The sequence below is a fragment of the Octopus sinensis genome, linkage group LG1 (assembly GCF_006345805.1).
Source record: "Octopus sinensis linkage group LG1, ASM634580v1, whole genome shotgun sequence".
Classification (NCBI taxonomy): Eukaryota; Metazoa; Mollusca; class Cephalopoda; order Octopoda; family Octopodidae; genus Octopus; species Octopus sinensis.
The window spans coordinates 210367093-210389592 of NC_042997.1; the positions used below are offsets into that span (position 1 = coordinate 210367093).

The 22500-nt window shown below is 41.3% G+C and overlaps 1 protein-coding gene across 6 annotated transcripts in view; it reads left to right on the plus strand.

The window, feature by feature from the left end:
- The window catches only part of LOC115216521 (DNA repair and recombination protein RAD54B), a 73570-nt gene that overhangs the window by 17111 nt on the left and 33959 nt on the right, over positions 1-22500 (plus strand). For all 6 annotated transcript variants that reach the window (XM_029785974.2, XM_036509093.1, XM_029785964.2 and 3 more), the window contains exons 2-10: positions 2564-2639; positions 5276-5316; positions 7104-7318; positions 9944-10041; positions 11007-11083; positions 11925-12012; positions 14471-14564; positions 19006-19079; positions 21184-21279. In XM_029785974.2, the coding sequence (XP_029641834.1) occupies positions 2571-2639; positions 5276-5316; positions 7104-7318; positions 9944-10041; positions 11007-11083; positions 11925-12012; positions 14471-14564; positions 19006-19079; positions 21184-21279 (852 nt within the window). In that variant the 5' untranslated portion in view covers positions 2564-2570. The remainder of the gene's footprint in view (positions 1-2563; positions 2640-5275; positions 5317-7103; positions 7319-9943; positions 10042-11006; positions 11084-11924; positions 12013-14470; positions 14565-19005; positions 19080-21183; positions 21280-22500) is intronic.

Sequence of the window (22500 nt, forward strand, 5' to 3'; positions counted from 1 at the left end):
AGGTTTGTATAATGGGATGTTGTGATGTTCATGTTGTTTTCAAGGTAGTATCAGCAATATTCTTTCTTTGGAATTAAATCTGGTTACATCACTTTGTCTGTGTGTGTACATATATTATATTGTATGTATAAATTCTAGATGTAGTTCATCATCATCATCGTTTAACATCCGTTTTCCGTGCTAGTATGGGTTGGATGGTTTGACCAGGGTCTGGGAAGCCAGGGGCTGCACCAGGCTCCAGTCTGATCTGGCAGTGTTTCTACAGCTGGATGCCCTTCCTAACGCCAACCACTCCGTGAGTGTAGTGGGTGCTTTTTACGTGCCAGTTGGTGCTTTTACGTGCCAGTCAGGCGATACTGGCAATGACCTCGCTCGAATCTTTTTACACATGCCAACAGCACAGGTGCCAGTAAGGTGAAACTGGTAATGATCCCGCTCAAATGGTGCCTCCTACATGCCACCGGCACGGAAGCCAGTAAGCCGCTCTGGCAACGATCACGCTTGGATGGTGCGCTTAGCACCCTACTAGCACGGGGCACAAGTGCCAGGAAGGCGAAGCTGGTAACGATCACACTCGAATGGTGCCTTTTATGTGCCACTGGCACGGAAGCCGGTTAGCTGCTCTGTCAGCGATCACACTCGTATGGTGCTCATGCCCGTCATCGAATTTCCCTTTGATTTCGATTTCACTTGCCTCAACAGGTCTTCGCAAGCAGAGTTTAGTGTTCAAAGAAGGGAAAGGTACGCACAGGTGGGCTCTTGATGTTCTGAATTAAAATACCACCGAGACCAACATTGCATGTCTGTGAAAATTGCTCTGCTACATGTGGTGATGTTGCTGTCGTTTCTCCTGTCAAGGAATCATTTGCTGGCTTTGCACCTTTAAAGATGTGGGGGACAAGATATTCCTTACATTGTAAAACAGACGAGGGTCAATGACAGGAAGGGCATCCGGCTGTAAATAATTCCTCAATAATATAGTCCACTAACTCATGCTATCATGGTAAAAATGGATGTAAAAGCAAATGAACAACTATTTATACATATTTATAGACATGTATATAATTATATGTGTTGAGGTAAATTTTCTATGGCCAGATGCCCTTTCTGTCACCAACCTTCATCTATTTAATAGGAAGGTAACATCTCCCCATGGCCAGACAACTTTTACACAGAAGACTGGACACAAACAACACCGCTTGTATGACAGTGGGGCTCACTTACAACCACCACATGGTGTCACGACAAGAATACACACACACTCTAAATGCACTCTCATGAGTAGGGTTATAGTAGGAGACGATTGCGCAAGATACCATGCTGTGGGACGGAACCGAAGATGACATAGTTCGGAAATCAGCTTCTAAACCACTTTGCCATTCCTGCACCTGTCCTCATTATTTTTATTATTAATCTTATTATTCCAGCAATTAAGGCAGCAAGATGGCAGAAGGCCTGGAGGCATTTCTTCCAACCCATTATGTTCAGAGTTCAAATTCCACTGAGGTCAAATTTGTCTTTTATTCCTTGGGGATTGATAAAATATAGCCAGCTGTCAAGTACTGGGATGAATATATCAGTGGATAGCCCCCCCCCCCAGTCCCTTAAATTTCAGGCTTTGTACCTCTGGTAGAAAGAATTATTTCAACAATTAGTAACAGTTTCATATTTAGGCACAAGGCCAGCAATTTTTCGGGGAAGGGGGGGGGGGTGACAGCAGTCACCCTAGTACTTGATTGGTTCTTTATTTTGTTGTTCCTGGAGTTGATGAAAGGAAAAGTTGACCTCGGCAGAATTTGAAGATCGTCATCAGTGTTATCAGTGTTTTAACGTCTTTTCCATGCTGGCATGGGTCGGACAGTTTGACCGGAGACTGGCAAGCCAGGAGGCCGCACCAGGCTCCAGTCTGATATGGCAATGTTTCTACAGCTGGATGCCCTTCCTAATGCCGACCACTCTGAGAAATATCACTAAGCATTTTGCCCAAGTCTTTAATGATTCTGCTTATCCAATGATTTGTTGAAATTTTGGCACAAGGCCAGCAATGTTTGTTGGGTGAAGGAAGGTGATTACATTGACCCCCCCCCCTTCACAGTACTCAGCTCATACTTATTTTATCGACCCCAAAAGGATGAAAGGCAAAGTCAACTTCAGCAACATTTGAACTCAGAACATAAAAGCCAGAAGCCTCCATAAATAATAATAATAGTTATAAAGGTATCTATATTCAGTGCCACACATAAAATGCACTTGTGCCAGTGCCACACAGAAAGTGTCTATTCTGGTGCCATGCAAAAAGTACCCAGTTCACTCTGTTAAGTAGTTGGTGTTAGGAAAGGCAGGCATCCGGTCATAGAAACCATGTCCACCAGACCCTCTCAAACTGTCCAACCCATGCCAGCATGGAAAATTGACATTAAATGATAATGATGATCAACTAAATGCGGCTAAATGTGTGAAGAAACCAGAATATTTCATCTATTTTGTTGTTTTTTTTGTCTAAAATTTTCTATGAGAAAAAAAAAATCAAGAAATGATTAATTTTTTTGTTAATATTTGTCAGGTTTTCAATGAGGCGATCCATAGCTCCCAGCCAAACAGGAGCAGCGAAGAGGACAAGGTTTTTGACACCTTTTAAGGTAAGCTTGTTCAAGTGTTGGAATTTTAGTCCATTTTGCCAAAGGAAGCCATTCATTTTTAACTGTAGCTCTTGAAGTAAACTGTTGTTGTTGACATCCTTTTTGTCTCGGGAGACAATGGAGTTGCACATAAAATAATCGAGTCTGGTTTTTACGCTTCATGTCCTTTACATCTCCTGCTGTGGCTGTGTAGTCCTATCCTGGACAAACACTCCCTCTGGCAGGTGACACAGATGTAGCTGCCACTTTTTACAGCAGCACTGAAGTGTCCTCTCCAGTTTTGTGCAGGCCTGGGTGGACCAAACATCAGGATTCCTCTCTTGACCTTGCTGACATCATCCAAAGGAATGCAGAACATTATGTTTGGCACCAGCTTGGTTGCAGGAGTGGCCATAAGAGTGCTGAGCCAAATACTAATCCGCCTACGGGGCTCTAGAATTTTTTGAAAGTTGTCTCCTTTCTGTAGCCCTGGGTAGGGGCCCATACTGGGTACTGTCAGCTGGAGCCAGGGTCATCACTCCCTGAAGTAGTGAAGAAAGTTGCTAACAGCATGGATCAAAAGAAGTTAAAAGCTTCTCAAGCTAACCAAAGCCAATATTTACTGCTGTTTATAGCTTTATCTACTTCCAGTTCTACAGTTAAAAATGAGTTGTTTCAGGTTCTCTTGAAGTTTCTCAACCACAGCTCTCAAGCATTCTGCCAACAGTCGTTGACAGTCTTCTCCTCTATAAATATATTGATTTGTGTTTTTAGTTTTTTTGGTCAAGTCCCCACCAAAAAAAAAAACCAGGTTTTGGATTTGGCCTGGATATTAAGCATTGAGAACCACTGGTCTAAATTCTTATGATGCAAATTCCCTCCCCTGATTTTTAAGTTTTGGTGACCAAATAGTTTGCTGAGAGCAGATAGTTCAAAATACTGAGTGGAAGTATTCTGCAAGGGATTACTTGTTAATCTGGATGGATTATCCTTTATATTGTATAAAGACAAAACATTGAAGAAGTTTATGCTTTTGTGTGTTTAATTCTTGGAGCATTTCAGTAAATGGCTGAACGTAGAAGACAATAGCTGTTTGAGTCTTGAATAATCTCAAGTCTCATATCGTCCATTGTACCTTTATAACATAATATCGACCTCTCTATCACTAATGTACCTTTACCATACTATATTGAGCTCTCTGTAATCAACTACTTGTATGAAAATTTGAGATTCTCTAATCCATAGTTTGGCCACACACACTCTCAGACTTTTTTGACCCCTTGACAATGGTTGACGTAAATATGCGATCACACTTTTGTTTGCCTTCCCGCGGTTAACGCAAATATATGATGTAGAGCTGCCCTACATCTATCACACACATTTTTACCGGCTGACGTATGTTTACGTTCGCTATTGTGTACTTTATTTCTTGAGGTACTTGCCGTCCCGTGCATTATCTTAGCTATTTTAGGTTACGTTCAAGTCATGAGACTAGCAGTCGACCAATGACATGCGGATACTTTACATGCATATGCATTGGTACAGGAGGTATAAAAGTAATGGTCTCCATCGAAAACGCATCATCATTCAAAATGTCTTCAAATCAATTACAAGTTCTGCATTCGTGCTTCGGTCCTCCATCAGCGAATTTACGCTCGTCATCGCACCCGACAACACCTGTGGCAACCAACTCGTCACGTCAACTTGCTCGACATCTACTCTCTTGTCATTGCGTCAAACATCCACTCAACCGACACCTACACGTGAAGCTGAGCGGCAACATCGTACATCCGGTGTCGCTGCTGCGGAGGCCAGTGATACACTTTCAGCAAATTTGTGGTTGTGTCCGAGTCCATCAGCTGCGTGTAACCACACCCACATCCTCAGCTTGATCGTCAGCTGCTGCTGCTGAATCGAGAAGAATTGTTGATTCAGGCTCAGACTTTTCTGATGATTTTGACTCATCTGATGGTGATTCTGGCTCTGAGTCTTTGCCGAACTCTGATTCGGATGACTCTGATCCAGGTACTTTGCAATTGCTGTGAAACAACAGAAGGGCAAGAGTCGATGGCCCTGGCCAGCAGAATGTGGTGTCGCAGAGAATAGGCAATTTTCCGCGCCGATACTAGTACTAGGCTTTGAAAATAAGTAATTCTTCCCCTTCCTCCACCTCCTCAGAACTTTCCAGGAAGTAATTCCCCCTTCCTTGGAACTCTCCAGGAAGCAATTCCTCCCCTTGAAACTTTCCAGGAAGTAATTCATCGTCCTCGGAACTTTCCAGGAAGTAATTCCTCCCCCAGAACTTCCCAGGAAGTAATTCCTTCCTCTCCTCGGAACTTTCCAGGATGTTATTCCTCTCCTCCTCGGAACTTTTCAAGAAGTAATTCCTCCCTTTCCTTGGAAGAATAGCAGAGAATAGACAATTTTCCGTGACGATACGGATTCTCAGGCAACTCCAGGATCATAAATGAACCTGAACAATCACAGTTCGCCCTTGTAAATATTCCACGAGTTTCTTCACAGTCTTTTGTCCCAAATACTCTCTAACCTTTATTACTAACTCCGTTTATACAATATTCTTTATACATTAATTAATAAATAATGTTAATGGATGTGGTTTTCATTTATTTAATTTTCTATCTTTAATACGATTTCAGGGGGAGAATGAAGACCGAAAGAATGTTCCCCTTTTCAACAGGTAATTACGTCTCTCCTTTATTTCACCTGTTATCTGACTCCCTATAACATTACATGTCACCACCGCCTCCCCTCCCCGGACTTATAATTGAATATGGCTTTGCAAGTAGTGACTGCATTTGTTGGCTTCTGAATCTTGTTTCAAAGCAAAATTTCTACTGACAGAATGAGTCGAGGCTGTTGTATAGGCACAAGTGGGGCTGTGTGGTTGAGCAGCTTACTCCACAACCACCTGAGCCTCAACCCAACCAAAACCTTGGGAGGAGATTTGGTAGACAGAAATTGGAAGAAGCTTTTCATATATCTATCGTGTGGGAGGGAGGTGATTCTGCGCTGGTGTCGCACCGAATTGTTGGAAACAAAGTGATGCCAACGGACACGAAAGATGTGGCGTAGACAGAGGTGATCGAAGGATTCTAGTCACTTAATATCTTCCACACTCATTGGCCATGACTCACTGCCGTAAAGGAGAATCATTTGCACTAGTGCTTGGTAGATCCGTACTTTGGTGGTGCGTCGGATCTCAGATCTTGACCAGAGTTGTGCTGATCTGGAACCCAACCTAGGCCCCCATATCTACGGCATTCGATGCTGGAATAGGGAGTGGTTGGAGATCACGCAGTCGTTAGTCTCAAATCGCCAGGCCTGGTCGGCGTTTGTGAGAGATGCAGCATTGAGGATGAATGAAGCCAGTTCAACCCACCCTGGGTGAATGCTGTCTCAAGTCGAATCAAGTCATATATCTATCTGTCTGTCCAGCCATCCATTTGTCCATTCACCCCCCCCCCACTTGTCTGTGTGTCTTCTTGTCTAGATGTCATGTGGTGGTTGCAAGTGAGCATCACCAGGGTACAAGTGGTGGGGTCTGTTTCCAGTCTTCCAAGAAAACATGTCCGGCCATGGAGAAATATTACCTTGCTAGTAGCAGGTGAAGGTTGGTGACAGGAAGAGCATCTGGTCATGGAAAATCTCTCAATAAATTCTGTATGATCCATGCAAGCATGGAAAAGCGGCTGTTAAATGATGATGATTATTTAGTCCCTCAGTTCTTCAAATCATCTGAACAACAACAACAAGGTACTTGGGAATCTGACATTGATGTTTGCAACACGTGAAATTATTTTGAAATTGTGAATCATTACCAACATCGCCTTACTGGCACCTGTGCTGGTGTGGCATGTGTAAAAAGATTCGAGCGAGGTCATTGCCAGTACCGCCTGACTGGCCCCTGTGCCAGTGGCACATAAAAAGCACTTAATGTTGGCATGGGTTGAACGGTTCGACTGAGGACTGGCAAGCCAGAAGGCTGCACCAGGCTCCAATCCGACATGACATGGTTTCTACAGCTGGATGCCCTTCCTAATGCCAACCACTCTGAGAGTGTACTGGGTGCTTTTTACAGCACTGGCATTGACCACGTTCAGATGGTTTTTTTTATGTGCCACTGGCAAGGGGGCCAGTTGGGGGGGGGGGGGGCACACCCGTCATATATACTCTTAGGCTTGGTTAATGGGGGATTGTCTATACATTTCACACTTGAGTAATTTTAGCAAATGGAAACTGTGGAAGCCCATCTTGTATGTGTGTGTTTGTGTTTGTCCACATGTTGCTTTACAACTGGTGTTGGTTTATTTACATCCCCATAGTAGTTCAGTAAAAGAGAGCAATAGAATAAGTACCAGTCTTGAGCAAAAAGTACTGGGGACAGTTTGACTAAACGAAGATTTAAAAATTAAAGACATGTTGACATTTGCCACAGTTTAAATATTGTTGTTTCCATTATTTCAGAGGTTTGAATGTTCTGACAAACCCGGACACGGATCAGAATGGAGACTACAAAAATGATGAGAATTCCTCTCAAAACAGTTCCTCGCCAGCTTCAATTCCACGTACGTTTGCATGTGCGAAAAGTAACCCATCGATCGCATCGAGTCAGTCAACTGGGAAAACACATTCGGCAGTTTACCATTCCCCACTGGCTTTATCGTCGGAAAACAAACAAGGTACGGTTTATTCTACTTCATAATTCTGGTGATGGTACCATGTAAAAGGCACTGGTGATGGTACCGTGTAAAAGGTACTGGTGATGGTACCATGTAAAAGGCACTGGTGATGATACCGTGTAAAAGGCACTGGTGATGATACCGTGTAAAAGGCACTGGTAATAGTGTCATGTGAAAAGAACCCAGTACACTCTCAGACTGGTTGGCATTAGGAAGGGCATCCAGCCTTAGAAACCATGCCAAAACAGACAACTGGGGCATAATGCAGTTTTGGGGCTTACCGGATTCTGTCCCATTGTCCAAACTATGCCATCATGAAACCTGGCCATTAAATGATGATGGTGACGATGATTCAGTTATGAAATAGGAGGAGCACTCCGTCGGTTACGACGACGAGTGTCCCAGCTGATACGATCAACGGAACAGCTTGCTCATGGAATTAACGTACAAGTGGCTGAGCATTCTACAGACACGAGAACCCATAACGTAGTTCTCAGGGAGATTCAGCGTGACACAGAGTGTGACATGACCAGCCCTTTGAAATACAGGTACAACTCATTTTTGCCAGCTAAGTGGACTGGATCAACGTGAAATAAAGTGTCTTGCTCAAGGACACACCGCGGCACCGGGAATCGAACTCACGCCCTTACAATCGTCAGTTGAATGCCCTAACCACTAAGCCACGCACCTGCACAGTTATGACATTTTGATTTATCAAAGAGTGTTGACACATAGCTTGAATATTTACAATGCTTTTTTCTTCGGGTATCCTGCTTCTTGGAGTTAATTCAAAATAATTTTAGGATTTGTTTAGCTTTTAGCAGCTTCTTTCAGTTTCTTTATAAATATTTCAAGATTATGGATGTTTGTTAAAGTATCTTTACAGATTATTCCATTTTGATTTTGGTTGAAGTAACCTTTGGTTTGATCTCTGCATAATGTTGGCAGTTATTTTGTCTCAAAGTACACCTGGTGCTCACCACTCTAGATTCTTCTTCCTTTTTTTTTCTTAAAAAACTTTTCCACTCTCTCTTTTACTCTTTTACTTGTTTCAGTCCTTTGACTGCGGCCATGCTGGAGCACCGCCTTTAGTCGAGCGACTCGACCCCGGGACTTATTCTTTTTTTGTAAGCCCAGTACTTATGCTATCGGTCTCTTTTGCCGAACCGCTAAGTAACGGGGACATAAACACACCAGCATCGGTTGTCAAGCAATGCTAGGGGGACAAACACAGACACACAAACAAACACACATACATATATATACACATATATACGACAGGCTTCTTTCAGTTTCCGTCTACCAAATCCACTCAGAAGACATTTGCCCAAGATGCCACGCAGTGGGACTGAACCCGGAACCATGTGGTTGGTTAGCAAGCTACTTACCACACAGCCACTCCTGCGCCTGTTCACTTCCTGCGCATATTGCATATTGTATATATTCCTCATGCAGTTTTGGTTCCTTTTTCTGATGAGCTGGAGATAGATAGATAGATAGAGAGATCGATAGATAGATAGAGAGAGAGAGAGGGAGAGAGGTTGTCTAGCTGGATTAATTCTTTTGATATCAAACTACCCGAGACCAACTCTGGTTCTAGGATTACAGGCTTCTTGTTTTATATTAAAAAACTTACCACTAAGATTTCATGTTATTTATGTTCTCAACACCAGCTTAATTAATAACAAAGCTATTTTTACTGAAGTCTTCATTTTTTTCCAAATTAATTGAAGCCAACACATTATATTCAGCAGAAGCCAGTCAGCTCCGCCCCGACTGGCTTCTGTGCCGGTGGCACATAAAAAGCACCGTCCGAACGTGGCCATTGCCAGCGCCGCCTCAACTGGCTTCTGTGCTGGTGGCACATAAAAAGCACCATCCAAACATGGCCGTTGCCAGCGCCGCCTCGACTGGCTTCCGTGCCGGTGGCACGTTAAAAGCTCCAACCGATCGTGGCCGATGCCGGACTCCCCTGGCACCTGTGCAGGTGGCACGTAAAAAGCACCCACTACACTCGCGGAGTGGTTGGCGTTAGGAAGGGCATCCAGCTGTAGAAACTCTGCCAGATCAAGATTGAAGCCTGGTGCAGCCCTTGGATTCCCAGACCCCGGTCGAACCGTCCAACCCGTGCTAGCGCGGAAAACCGACGTTAAACGATGATGATGATGAAATACGTTGACAAAAGGTTTAAACAATTGTCTCTACCCTTGTTTGTTTTTGTATTGGCTGGGTATACCCCCTCCACTCACCAGATCTTTATATATAAAAGTGAAGTGTGTCTCTCTCCTACGATTTAGATTCCTAACTACTCCCACATTTTGCGGTGCAGTGTAACCAAAACCGGGTATCTGATAGTCGTGATTCATATCGAGCCCTTCTGGGTATTAGCGCGCATCTTTTTTCGCTATTATATAAGGGAAGTAACTCTCTAAAAATGTGTACGAGGAGTCAACGATTTAAAAAAAAATTTACCATAATTTTTTTTTCCATTTTTAATGCATTTTTTTGCTATTTTTTGGCTATAACTCTCTAAAAATGCTTATATAGTTATTTCCCTTACAAACCCGAGCAACGCCGGGCGATACTGCTAGTTGTATAAATATTCTTTTTATTTATTCGTTGCAGATAATGAAAGCAATGTCCAGAATGGATCCAATTCTGCAGCCTCTCCATCTGTAGAGAATTATTACTCTGTAGTTTGGAGCAAACTCTCAAAGAAGAAGGTGAATATCGTTGGTTTTCTTAATTCAAAAGACAAAAAGGGTTCAGGTATTCTTTTATTTTCTATTCTTTTAATTGTTTCAGTCTTTAGATTGTGGTCATACTGGAGCACTGCTTTGGACAGGTGTTTTTAGTTCAGTCCAGGGTTAGAGTAGAAGGTATTTGCCCAAGGTGTCATGCAGAAGAATCTAAGACTAAATGGTTGAGAAGCACCTCTTCACTTCACAGCCACACCTGGAATTGCCACGGCTACACAGCTACCTGTAATAGACTTTCTTCATGCAAGTTAGAAATGTTTTTAGTTTGATTGTATTAATGAGATAGGAACCTGTCTCTCCACCATTGTATAAGTCTTGAGATCTTACAAAGACACAGGACCACATTGGTCTGAAATTAGTGATTCCTTACAAACACATACAAAGACATACAGCATCTCGAAAGAGTCCAGAAGCTGGCTACCCGCATGGTTCTTGGCCTCAAGCATTTGTCTTATGAAGAAAGGCTGAAGACGCTCGACCTTTATTCTCTAGAAAAACGCCGACGCCGTGGAGATCTCATTCTTGCTCACAACATCATAAGCGGAAAGTGTAACCTCTTGAAAGAGCTGTTCTTCACTCCTGCTCCGGAGCGTCGGCTGCGGGGTCATTCCGAAAAGCTCTATCTGTGACGATTTCATCTCAATCGAAGGGGAGGGGCTTTCTCTGTCCGGGTTGCAGATCCGTGGAATAAGCTGCCGGACGAGATAGTGAAGATGCCGATGACTGCTCGGTTCAAAGTCTCCCTTGACCAGAAATGGCCTGAACTCTTTACATGAACACCACCCTGTACATAACTCCATGTCCCCCTACATGGCCTTGCTTTTTGCTTTTTGAGCCAAAAAATTAACTAACTAACTAACTAACACCAAACTAATAGAACCTGTAATTATTGGTTATCAGTTATTGATTTCTCTCTTTCTCTTTTGCAGCACAAAAAATGGGAAGGTGATGCTGTGTTAGTGACCCATGGACGTAAAGTTACCCTGTATGATATGGAAGGGAAAGAGTAAGTCTTCAAATAATCTTCTATCATTGCAACTTGGTGTGTGTGTGGGTGGTGGTGTTGGGGGTCGGTAATTGGGTGTGGAACTAAATATCTTGCTGTATTTTTAGTTTACATCTCTTCATGTTCTGAGTTCAGTTCTCATAGAGGTCAGCTTGGTGTTTCATCTTTCTGTGGTCGCAGCCGCATGGCTGTGTGGAATGGGTTGGACACTTCAACAGGAGCGGGTGAACCAGAGGATTGCTTCAAGCACCAATGTCTGCTTTAGCATGGCTTCTATGACTGGTGGATTCCCCACCAGCCACTTTACATAGTGTACATGGTGGGTTTTATGTGGCACCAGCAGAAGTGAGGTTACCAAGTAACTTGCAGGACAGGAAATAAGAAGAAGAAAAAAGCCTCTTTGATCAATTGGGAGTTGGAGGTAGAGTATTTGAAATAGGAGAATATATATATGTATACAGAAGGCTTCTTTCAGTTTCTTCTACTGAAATCCACTCACAAGGCCCAAGATGCCATGCAGTAGGATCACTGCCTGGAATTGAACTCAGAATCTTGGGGTTAGTAGCCTGCATTCATAACCACTACACCATATGCCCATGATTCCAAGCAGTGACCTGTATAATAATTATAATAACATTGAAAAATACTTTAGGAATGAGAACCCAGGCTCGAAATTCCCCCAAGACACCTGATGAAGGCTGGAGAGTACATCAGCCGAAACGTTGTGTTAGCAACAAACAAGATGAGGACAAATATCCGTCAAATGTAAATAATATAAATATTGATATTTCTGTTTCTGAAATTGGATATATTTATGATTAAGTCATTGATCTCTTGTTAGGATTGGTAAAATGTCTGGTTATAAGGAATCCATGCTCAGTTCTCTAGAAGAAGATCACACTTTGACAGTTGGCGGCAAAGAAATTTTGGTAAGAGTCTTATTTTTTATATATTTTTCGTGTGAAAATATTGTTTTGTTGCATCTTGAAGATGTGTATATTTTCTTTTTTTTTATTTGATTAAATTACCGAAGGATCAAATGGTCATTAGTGATGTCCCTTATAGGATTGGTGAAGGTTCATGTGGCTGATGGCCACAAGTGATTAAGCTATTTGTATTTTAATGACTTAACAAGTTGAGAAAGGGCAGCATACCCGTGACTTTTTAGGGGATATATGCTTGAGCGTTAAATCTACAAGTTTTCTTTCATTCTCTCTCTGTTTATTTTCTCTTATTCCTTTCTGATGAAGAGCATAGGCTCAAAATGTAAAAGACTTTCTCACTTTTCCGAGTATCAAACTAATACACCTGTTTGTTCTTACCTGTTTGTCTTCGTCTTTTGCTTTTCTGTAAATTTCAACTATACATATATGCATATGTGTGTGTGTGTGTATATATATATGTATGTATATATATATATATATATATATATATATACTCTTTTACTTGTTTCAGTCATTTGACTGCGGCCATGCTGGAGCACCGCCTTTAGTTGAGCAAATCGACCCCAGGACTTATTCTTTGTAAGCCCAGTACTTATTCTATTGGTCACTCTTGCCGAACCGCTAAGTGACGGGGACGTAAGCATACCAGCATTGGTTGTCAAGCAATGCTAGGGGGACAAACATACACGCACACACACATATACATATATACGACAGGCTTCTTTCAGTTTCCGTCTACCAAATCCACTCACAAGGCATTGGTCGGCCCAGGGCTATAGCAGAAGACACTTGCCCAATGTGCCATGCAGTGGGACTGAACCTGGAACCATGTGGTTGGTTAGCAAGCTACTTACCACACAGCCACTCCTGCGCCTATAATTTGTTTATTTTCTCTTATTCCTTTCTGTTGAAGAGCATAGGCTCGAAATATAAAAGACTTTCTCACTTTTCCAAGTATCAAACTAATACACCTGTTTGTTCTTACCTGTTTGTCTTCGTCTTTTGCTTTTCTGTAAATTTCAACTATACATATATGCATATGTGTGTGTGTGTGTGTATATATATATATATCATCATAAATAATAATGATATGACAACAAAAGAATGAAAGAGACCTCGATATTATGTAAAACAGAGGAATTTATTTATAATGTAATATGTAACAATTAGTCGGTTGCCATAGTAAAACTCAGTTTCGGATGTCGGGGCAGGAGTCTACTCCGGCATCTTGTCAGTTATTAAGACAAACAAAAATGCTATGAAAATGACCGTTGAATAAAGGGAAATTACTATATTTATTCAACGGTGATTTTCACAGCATTTTCATATCATTTTTGTTTGTCTTAATAACTGACGAGATGCCGGAGCAGGCTTCTGCCCTGACATCCAAAACTCTGAGTTTTATTATGGCAACCAACTAATTGTCACATATTATATTATATATATATAAGGTAGACCCAGGAAGACATGGGATGAGGTGGTGAAGCATGATCTTAGCATGTAGGGTCTCATGGAGGTGATGACAAGTGATTGTGACCCTTAAAAATTTGCTGCACTTGAGAAGAATCATAGTTGTGGCTGGTGACAGTGACACATAACAGCATCCACACACACACACAGATTCTCCCTCTTTTTTTTTTTTGTTCCTTTCTCAGTCAAAATATCCTTTGCGTTTCAGTATCAGACTTGAATTTTTTTCTCTCTCCATCATTCATTTACTCTGTTGCCTCATCATATTAGAAGCTCTGCTGTTTTTTCCTCCTATCCTTTCTCTCTCACTCTTTTCCCCATTGCTCTCTATATTTCCCTGTCTGCTTGCCTGACTCACTGTGTCATTATTTTTGTTGCTGACTGCTATCTTTCACTCTTCCACCTACCTCCCTTTCAACCCATCCCCATTCCCTTTTTTTTTCTGCACAATTCTTTCTCTCTTTCCCCTCTTTCTTTGTTATACTTTCTCTCTCTCTCTTCTGCCTCTCTCAGCACAGGCATTGCTTTCTCCCTCTACATTCCTTATGGCCTGCCACAAAGAGAGGAAATGCACACCAAAAAACAAGCACCACATGACTTGCTCTTTTATAATATTGATGTGTGTGTGTGTGTGTGTGTGTAACTGGTGTTAAGTTCTGTCCCTGTATACTAAATATGCTAACTTAATCTTTCAGTGAACGGAGATTGATAGAATAAGTAGCAGGCTGAGGTAAACACAGGTTGCCCTTGCTCTGGTCACTGTCAGTGCCCCAAGCATGTCTGCAGTCCAAAGACTAAAACTAGTAGAATCATAAAAAACACTGATATTGATCCATTTGGTCTTTCTTTCTTGATCTTGTTTGCATTTTTGCTGTTTATGCTATATATATATATATATATATATATATATATACATACATATATATATATATGTTGTTTTATTATATTTTATTGTCTCTTTGTTTCTCTTCAGGTAATGTCTCGTCTTCCAGAAGAAAGCTTTAAATCGGGGAAGTGTTTCCTGCCTGGTGGAGGGGCGCCATCTTCTGCTCCATCCAAATCAAAAGGTTTGCATCATCATCATTGCCATTATTTTCAATCAATCATCAGTCATCATCATCTATCACTGTTACCACCACCACCACCATCTGTCATTTTCCATCAGTCATCATTATTTTCCATCAGTCATCATCATTTGCCATCATCACCATTGTCATTATTTTCAATCAATCATCAGTCATCATCATCTATCAATGTTACCACCATCATCATCATCATTTGCCATCATCATCATTGTCATTATTTTCAATGAATGATCATCATCTATCACTGTTACCACCACCACTATCATCATCTGTCATTTTCCATCAGTCATCATCATCATTGTCATTATTTTCAATCAATCATCAGTCATCATCATCTATCACTGTTACCACCACCACCACCATGTCATTTTCCATCAGTCATCATCATCATTGTCATTATTTTCAATCAATCATCAGTCATCATCATCTATCACTGTTACCACCACCACCACCACCACCATGTCATTTTCCATCAGTCCATCATCATCTATCACTGTACCACCACCACCACCATGTCATTTTCCATCAGTCATCATCATCATCATCATTGTCATTATTTTCAATCAATCATCAGTCATCATCATCTATCACTGTTACCACCACCACCACCATGTCATTTTCCATCAGTCATCATCATCATTGTCATTATTTTCAATCAATCATCAGTCATCATCATCTATCACTGTTACCACCACCACCACCACGTCATTTTCCATCAGTCATCATCATCTATCACTGTTACCACCACCACCACCATGTCATTTTCCATCAGTCATCATCATCTATCACTGTTACCACCACCACCACCATGTCATTTTCCATCAGTCATCATCATCATTGTCATTATTTTCAATCAATCATCAGTCATCATCATCTATCACTGTTACCACCACCACCACATTTTCCATCAGTCATCATCATCTATCGGTTACCACCACCACCATGTCATTTTCCATCAGTCATCATCATCTATCACTGTTACCACCACCACCACCATGTCATTTTCCATCAGTCATCATCATCTATCACTGTTACCACCACCACCACCATGTCATTTTCCATCAGTCATCATCATCATTGTCATTATTTTCAATCAATCATCAGTCATCATCATCTATCACTGTTACCACCACCACCACCATGTCATTTTCCATCAGTCATCATCATCTATCACTGTTACCACCACCACCACCATGTCATTTTCCATCAGTCATCATCATCTATCACTGTTACCACCACCACCACCATGTCATTTTCCATCAGTCATCATCATCATTGTCATTATTTTTCCATCAGTTATCAGTATCTATCATTGTTACCCTCACACCACCACCACCACCACCACCACCACCATCAGTCATCATCTGTCATTTTCCATCAGTCATCATTGTCCCTCAGTCATCATCATCTATCACTGTTACCATCATCATCATCATCATCATTGTTCTTTCATATCTACATATTATATATTTCCTAACCAATCCAAACTTCAGACATTTCAAAGCATAAAAGAGGAATTCTTAGCTTAAAACTCTCCTTGGTTTTGTGGCAAGTTTGAAATATTCAAATCAGAAAAAAATTGTCACTTTTTTTTGGTTTTTAATTGTTTCAAAGTTTTTTTCTTCCAAATTGTTAGCTGCAGCTGAATATGATTCAAATAACCTTGGCATTTAGCCATAAAAAATATTTCAACTAAACAATGCAGTGTGTTTATTGTTGAATGTTGCATTTGATGAAGATTGAGGGATCATCATCATCATCATCATCATCGTTTAACGTCCGCTTTCCATGCTAGCATGGGTTGGACGATTTTGACTGAGGGCTAGCGAACCAAATGGCCGCACCAGGCTCCAGTCTTGATCTGGCAGAGTTTCTACAGCTGGATGCCCTTCCTGATGCCAACCACTCTGAGAGTGTAGTGGGTGCTTTTTTACGTGCCAGTTAGTTAGTACTGACAATGACCTTGCTCGAATCTTTTTACATACATGCCACTGGCACAGGTGCCAGTAAGGTGATGTTGGTAACGATCACGCTCAAATGGTGCCCTTTTACGTGCCACCGGCACAGAAGCCAGTTGGCTGCTCTGGCAACGATCACACTCGGATGGTGCTCTTGGCACTCAGTCAGTTATATCACCCCCCAATATTTGACTGGTACTTTATGGAGTCAACTTTAGAAAGGTTAAAAACAGAGTTGACTGTGGCAGACTTTCAACTCGGTATGTAGTATGTGGGGCAAAAACCCCTCCCAGGTTCACCATGGTTGATAACCATTTCAACAGCATACACAGTGAATTATCCAAATGATGATGCTAACTAGAATAACCAAAAGAGTAAATCCATTCTCTGCATGAAGGAACTGCTGTTATCACCTTCCTAAGTTGTCTGGCAACCCCTCCACCTATGACCATTTAGAATATGGGAAGTTATTCTGCCGTACCTGAAGGAACATACAACCAAAAGCCATTTAATATATTTCTGGGGGATGATAAGTTATTTGTTAAACCATAGGCGCAGGAGTGGTTATGTGGTAAGTAGCTTGCTAACCAACCACATGGTTCAGGGTTCAGTCCCACTGCTTGGCATCTTGGGCAAGTGCCTTCTGCTATAGCCCCGGGCCGACCAATGCCTTGTGAGTGGATTTGGTAGACGGAAACTGAAAGAAGCCTGTCGTATATATGTATATATATATATGTGTGTGTATGTGCGTTTGTCCCTCTAGCATTGCTTGACAACCGATGCTGGTGTGTTTACGTCCCCGTAACTTAGCGTTTCGGCAAAAGAGACCGATAGAATAAGTACTGGGCTTACAAAGAATAAGTCCTGGGGTCGATTTACTCGACTAAAGGCGGTGCTCCAGCATGGCCGCAGTCAAATGATTGAAACAAGTAAAAGAGTAAAGAGTAATTGTCTTTTTACGGTTCAGTGATCTTCCTAGTACTAACCACTCAACTGTCAACTTGAAATACAACCTGTTTTTTTATTTTTTTTTATTTGGTTAATAATGATAAATTCCAGTTTAATCTATTAAAGTAGTAAATGAAGTCACAGTCAGTATTACTACACCCATCCATCCATCCATCCATCCATTTTCCCTGCTCACCCTTCTTGGGAGGGTTATTAAGAAAAAGTCCTTGGCTCCTCTTTTGGTTCCAATCAGAAGCAGCCATCGTTACACTTTCCTGCTACCAGTGGTTAGAGCACTGGTCTTGTAAACCAGGGGTCGTGAATTCGATCCTCACTGGGGGCTTCTGTTACACATTTTATCCGAATCGTGGCCGAAGCCAGTGCCGCCTGGACTGGCTTCCGTGCCGGTGGCACGTAAAATGCACCAATCCGACTGTGGCCATTGCCAGCCTCACCTGGCACCTGTGTAGGTGGCACATAAAAAGCACCCACTACACTCACGGAGTGGTTGGCGTTAGGAAGGGCATCCAGCTGTAGAAACATTGCCAGATAAGACTGGAGCCTGGTACAGCCTTCTGGCTTCCCAGACCCCAGTTGAACCGTCCAACCCATGCTAGCATGGAGAACGGACGTTAAACGATGATGATGATGATTCGCAAGCACGACCGATTAAACCCTGTACGTCAACTAACCATCTGGTTCTTGGTGGTTTACCCCTGGGTCTCCAGTTGGCTTGGATTGAAGAATACATCTTGCAGTTCTTACCTGCTCTTCTTCCTTTGTATTATTTGGAAGACTAACCCAGTGGAAAGCCTCCAGAACAGAACAAAACAAAGCAAGCTCTCTCTTTTTCTCTCTCAAAATAAATAAACAAAGTAAACTTACCAGCACTACACCCCTCCCTCCCTCCCACACACACTTGCAGGCTGTTTTTTTTCTTTTTGTTTTCTTTCTGACATGTTTCCAATTTGTTTTTTGCTTATTAAGTAGGTAGAGTTCGCGCCGGGCGAAATGCTTAGCGGTATTTCGTCTGTCGTTACGTTTTGAGTTCAAATTCCGCCGAGGTCAACTTTGCCTTTCATCCTTTTGGGGGTCGATAAATAAAGTACCAGTTTCGCACTGGGGCCGATATAATCAACGCAATCCCTTCGTCTGTCCTTGTTTGTCCCCTCTATGTTTAGCCCCTTCTGGGCAGTAAAGAAATATATACTTTAGTGAAAGACAATAATCCCTAAACTTTTAACCCTGTAGTGGATAAGTCTACCATGGCAAAGATCACAGTGTTGTGCTTTATTATTCTTCACAAAAGTGCAGACCTCTGCCCATCTAATGACCAAAACAAAAAACCTGCAAAAATCTCCAAAAGAAAAACCAAAAAGAAAAGAAAGAAAACAGCATACAAATAGGGCAGTGGTGGTGGTGGTGGTGGTGGTGGTGGTGAGTTTGTTCCACATGAAGCCATCATAAGGTATTCTTGAAAATGTCAAGTGTTGTCATTTTATTTTCTTTTATTTCAGATATTATCTCCAGACCTTTTGTCAGTCCTCAATTAACAAACAATGCCGCAAACAATAATTCTTCTAAATTTCAAGTGAGTTTTAGCTTTGTATCTCATTTAATAACATACATTAAACTTGTATTCACTACCCTTTACTAACATCCCTCCCCTGTGTTCAACAACCCATGCTACCCCCCTCCTTTATATACCCTGTAATAACACACCCACCTACATCCTTCACGGTTATCCTATGAACTAAAAACAACACTAACTGCCAAAGCACTTTCACATTGTTATATAAAATCCTAGCAGTATCGCCCGGCGTTGCTCGGGTTTGTAAGGGAAATAACTATGTAAGCATTTTTAGAGATGTAAAGTATAATAGCCATCTCAATGTGGCTAACCACAAAGGTGGGGTGTTACTGTAGCTTTTTACGTTCTGAGATTTAATAATACATTTTTAGAGAGTTACTTCCCTTATATATGCCAAAAATGCATTAAAAATGGGAAAAAAAATGATGGTAAATTATTTTTAAAATCGTAGACTCATCGTAGACACACGCTAATACCCAGAAGGGCTCGATATGAATCACGACTATAAGATACCCGGTTTTGGTTAAACTGCACCGCAAAATGTGGGAGTTGTTAGGAATCTAAATCGAAGGGGACAGACAGCACACAACTTCACTTTTATATATAAAGATATAACATTATTTGTTGTCTGTCTCTGAGTTGTTTCACTTTAGTTTACAGTGAAATAAGAAACTTGAATATTTCTTTCTTAAATTTTCCTTTTTCTGTTTTGTTATTTTTATTTTTGGTGTTTCCTGATTTTCAGTGATCGGTAAAGCATCATTGTGTGTGTGTGTGCATGGGTGACTGCAAAGTATCACTTTGTGTATGTGTGCAAAAGGATCAGTGAACTAACAAACTCTATTTAACCTTTTTCATACCAAGCCGGCTGAAACCACCTCTGGCTCTGAGTACTAAAGTCTTGTTTTCATAAGTCTTGAATTAAAATCTTCCACCAAACCTTAGTCACAATTTATGTTCCTAACACCAGCTGAATGATATCTAAGTTATTTTACTAAATTCTTTGTTATATTTAAAATTAACTGAAAGAAACACAAAACATCTCAACAGAAATATGGTAATAGAAGGGTTAAAATATATAACAGAGAAACAATTCTTAACCCTTTTCATACCAACTCGGATCTGGCTCTGAGTACATATGTCCTGTTTTCAAAAGTTCTCAATTAAAATCTTCCACCAAACCTTAGTCACAATTTATGTTCCTAACACTAGCTTAATGATAACGAAGTTATTTTACTAAATTCTTTGTTATATTTAAAAGTAATTGAAAGAAACACAGAGCATCTCAACAGAAATATGGTAACAAAAGGGTTAAAATATATAATAGAGTAACAATTCTTAGCCCTTTTGATACCAACCTGGCTGAAACCACCTCTGGCTCTTTAGTACAAATGTCTTGTTTTCATAAGTTTTGAATTAAAATCTTCCACCAAACTTTAGTCACAATTTATGTTCCTTATACTAGCTGAATGATAACTAAGCTATTTTACTAAATTTATTATATTTAAAATTAATTGAAAGAAACACAGAGCATCTCAACAGAAATCTGGTAAGAAAAGGGTTAAGATATTTTACTCAAAAAACACACTGATTAAACAAATCAGTTGATTAGAAATGATTTTATTTCAATATTTCTCATCAGTGTTGAAGTTTTGAGGTTTAATGTTTGAGGGGTATCGCAAGGTGTCAAGCTGGCAGAATTGTTAACATGCCGGGCAAAACGCTTTGTGGTATTTTCTCTGCCTTTACATTCTGAGTTCAAATCCCGCTTAGATCACCTTTGCCTTTCATCCTTTTGGGGTCAATAAAGTAAGTACCAGTCATGTACTGGGAGGGGAGGGGCAGGTCGATGTAACTAACTTACCCCCCCCCTCTTGAAATTGCTCCCCTTCATCATCATCATCATCATCGTTTAGCGTCCGTTTTCCATGCTAGCATGGGTTGGACGGGTCAACTGGGGTCTGTGAAGCTGGAAGGCTTCGTCAGGCCCAGTCAGATCTAGCAGTGTTTCTACGGCTGGATGCCCTTCCTAACGCCCTTGTGTTAAAATTTGAAACCAATATTTATGGTACTGAGCCTCTACATGTTGTTGTTCTATTTCTAGAAGACTACTGCTGATCAAGTGGACACTTTGGCCCCCAGGCACGATCCTTTAGCGTTTAATGCCCTTGTGATGCCAAGACCAAGCCAGGACCATCAGGTTTGTTGTGTTTGCTTCAGTTACAATATTGTTTTGATATCCACTTTTCCACGTTTGCAAAGTTCAGATGGAGTTTATCGAGGCAGATTTCCTATGCTTAGGGCATGCTTTTTGAATGAACAACACTGCTTGTATGGCACTGACACTCGTTTACAACTGTCATATGATGTCAAGACAAGGACTGGCCCCCTCCCCCAAAATTTCGGGCCTTGTGCCTAGAGTGGAAAAGAAGACATATTTTATGAGTGCTCTCCCTGCTAACCACTCTTGTGTGTCTGCTTTGCAGAAAGTTCTTCATCTCTTATTTCTTTATTGCCCACAAGGGGCTAAACATAGAGGGGACAAACAAGTGGTCCCATTATAATCATTGTTCACCCTTAGTTTACATTAAGTACAGTGTACTGTCCCTGCATGACATGGCTGAATGGTTATGAAGTTTGCTTCCCAGCCACATGGTCCTGGGTTCAGTCCTGCTGTGTGGCACCTTCTATTATATAGCCCCAGGTCAATTAAAGCCTTGTGAGTGGATTTGGTAGATGGAAACTAGAAGAAGCCTGTTCTGTGTGTGTGTTATTGGTGTCCTTGGCTTGACATTGTGTGATTGTTGTAAACAAGTCTCACTGTTATGCAAGCAGTGGGCCTTTAAAGCCCAGATTGTTGCAATATCTTGTCCTATATCTTGATGGCAAAGTTGGAGTCCTTGGCACTATGCAGTAGTGCCCTGTTCTAGCATTAGTGTAACTCTTGATGCCAGAGTTTAGGACAAGTCGCTCTAGGGTCTTCCAGATGTATATTATGGCATATCTTTCCCGCCTACTTTCTAGGGAATAGTCTCAATCTCTTGAGTCATTTCCAGTAGCTTATATGTTGCATAGAGGCTATCTTTTTTATGTAGCTTCATTGGATTGCTTCAAGTTCAGCAATTAATTTTACACTGGTTGGTGACCATAGCTGGGAGCAATAGTCAAAGTGGCTTAGGACAAGTGTCCTCCAGAGGACCATCATAGTTTCCTAGTCTCTTGTTCTAAAAGTTCTAGGAATCCATCTGGTGAGCTACCTGCATTTCATTGCCAATTTAGCAACATGCACATGGAAGGATGCATCATTACTCATGTAAATACCCAGGTCTCGTACTGATTGTGCCTCTGGGATTGCAATCCCTCCAGGTTCAGTGTATTCAATTGGTATTGCATTTAGTTTTGCATGCTGATAGATTTTAAT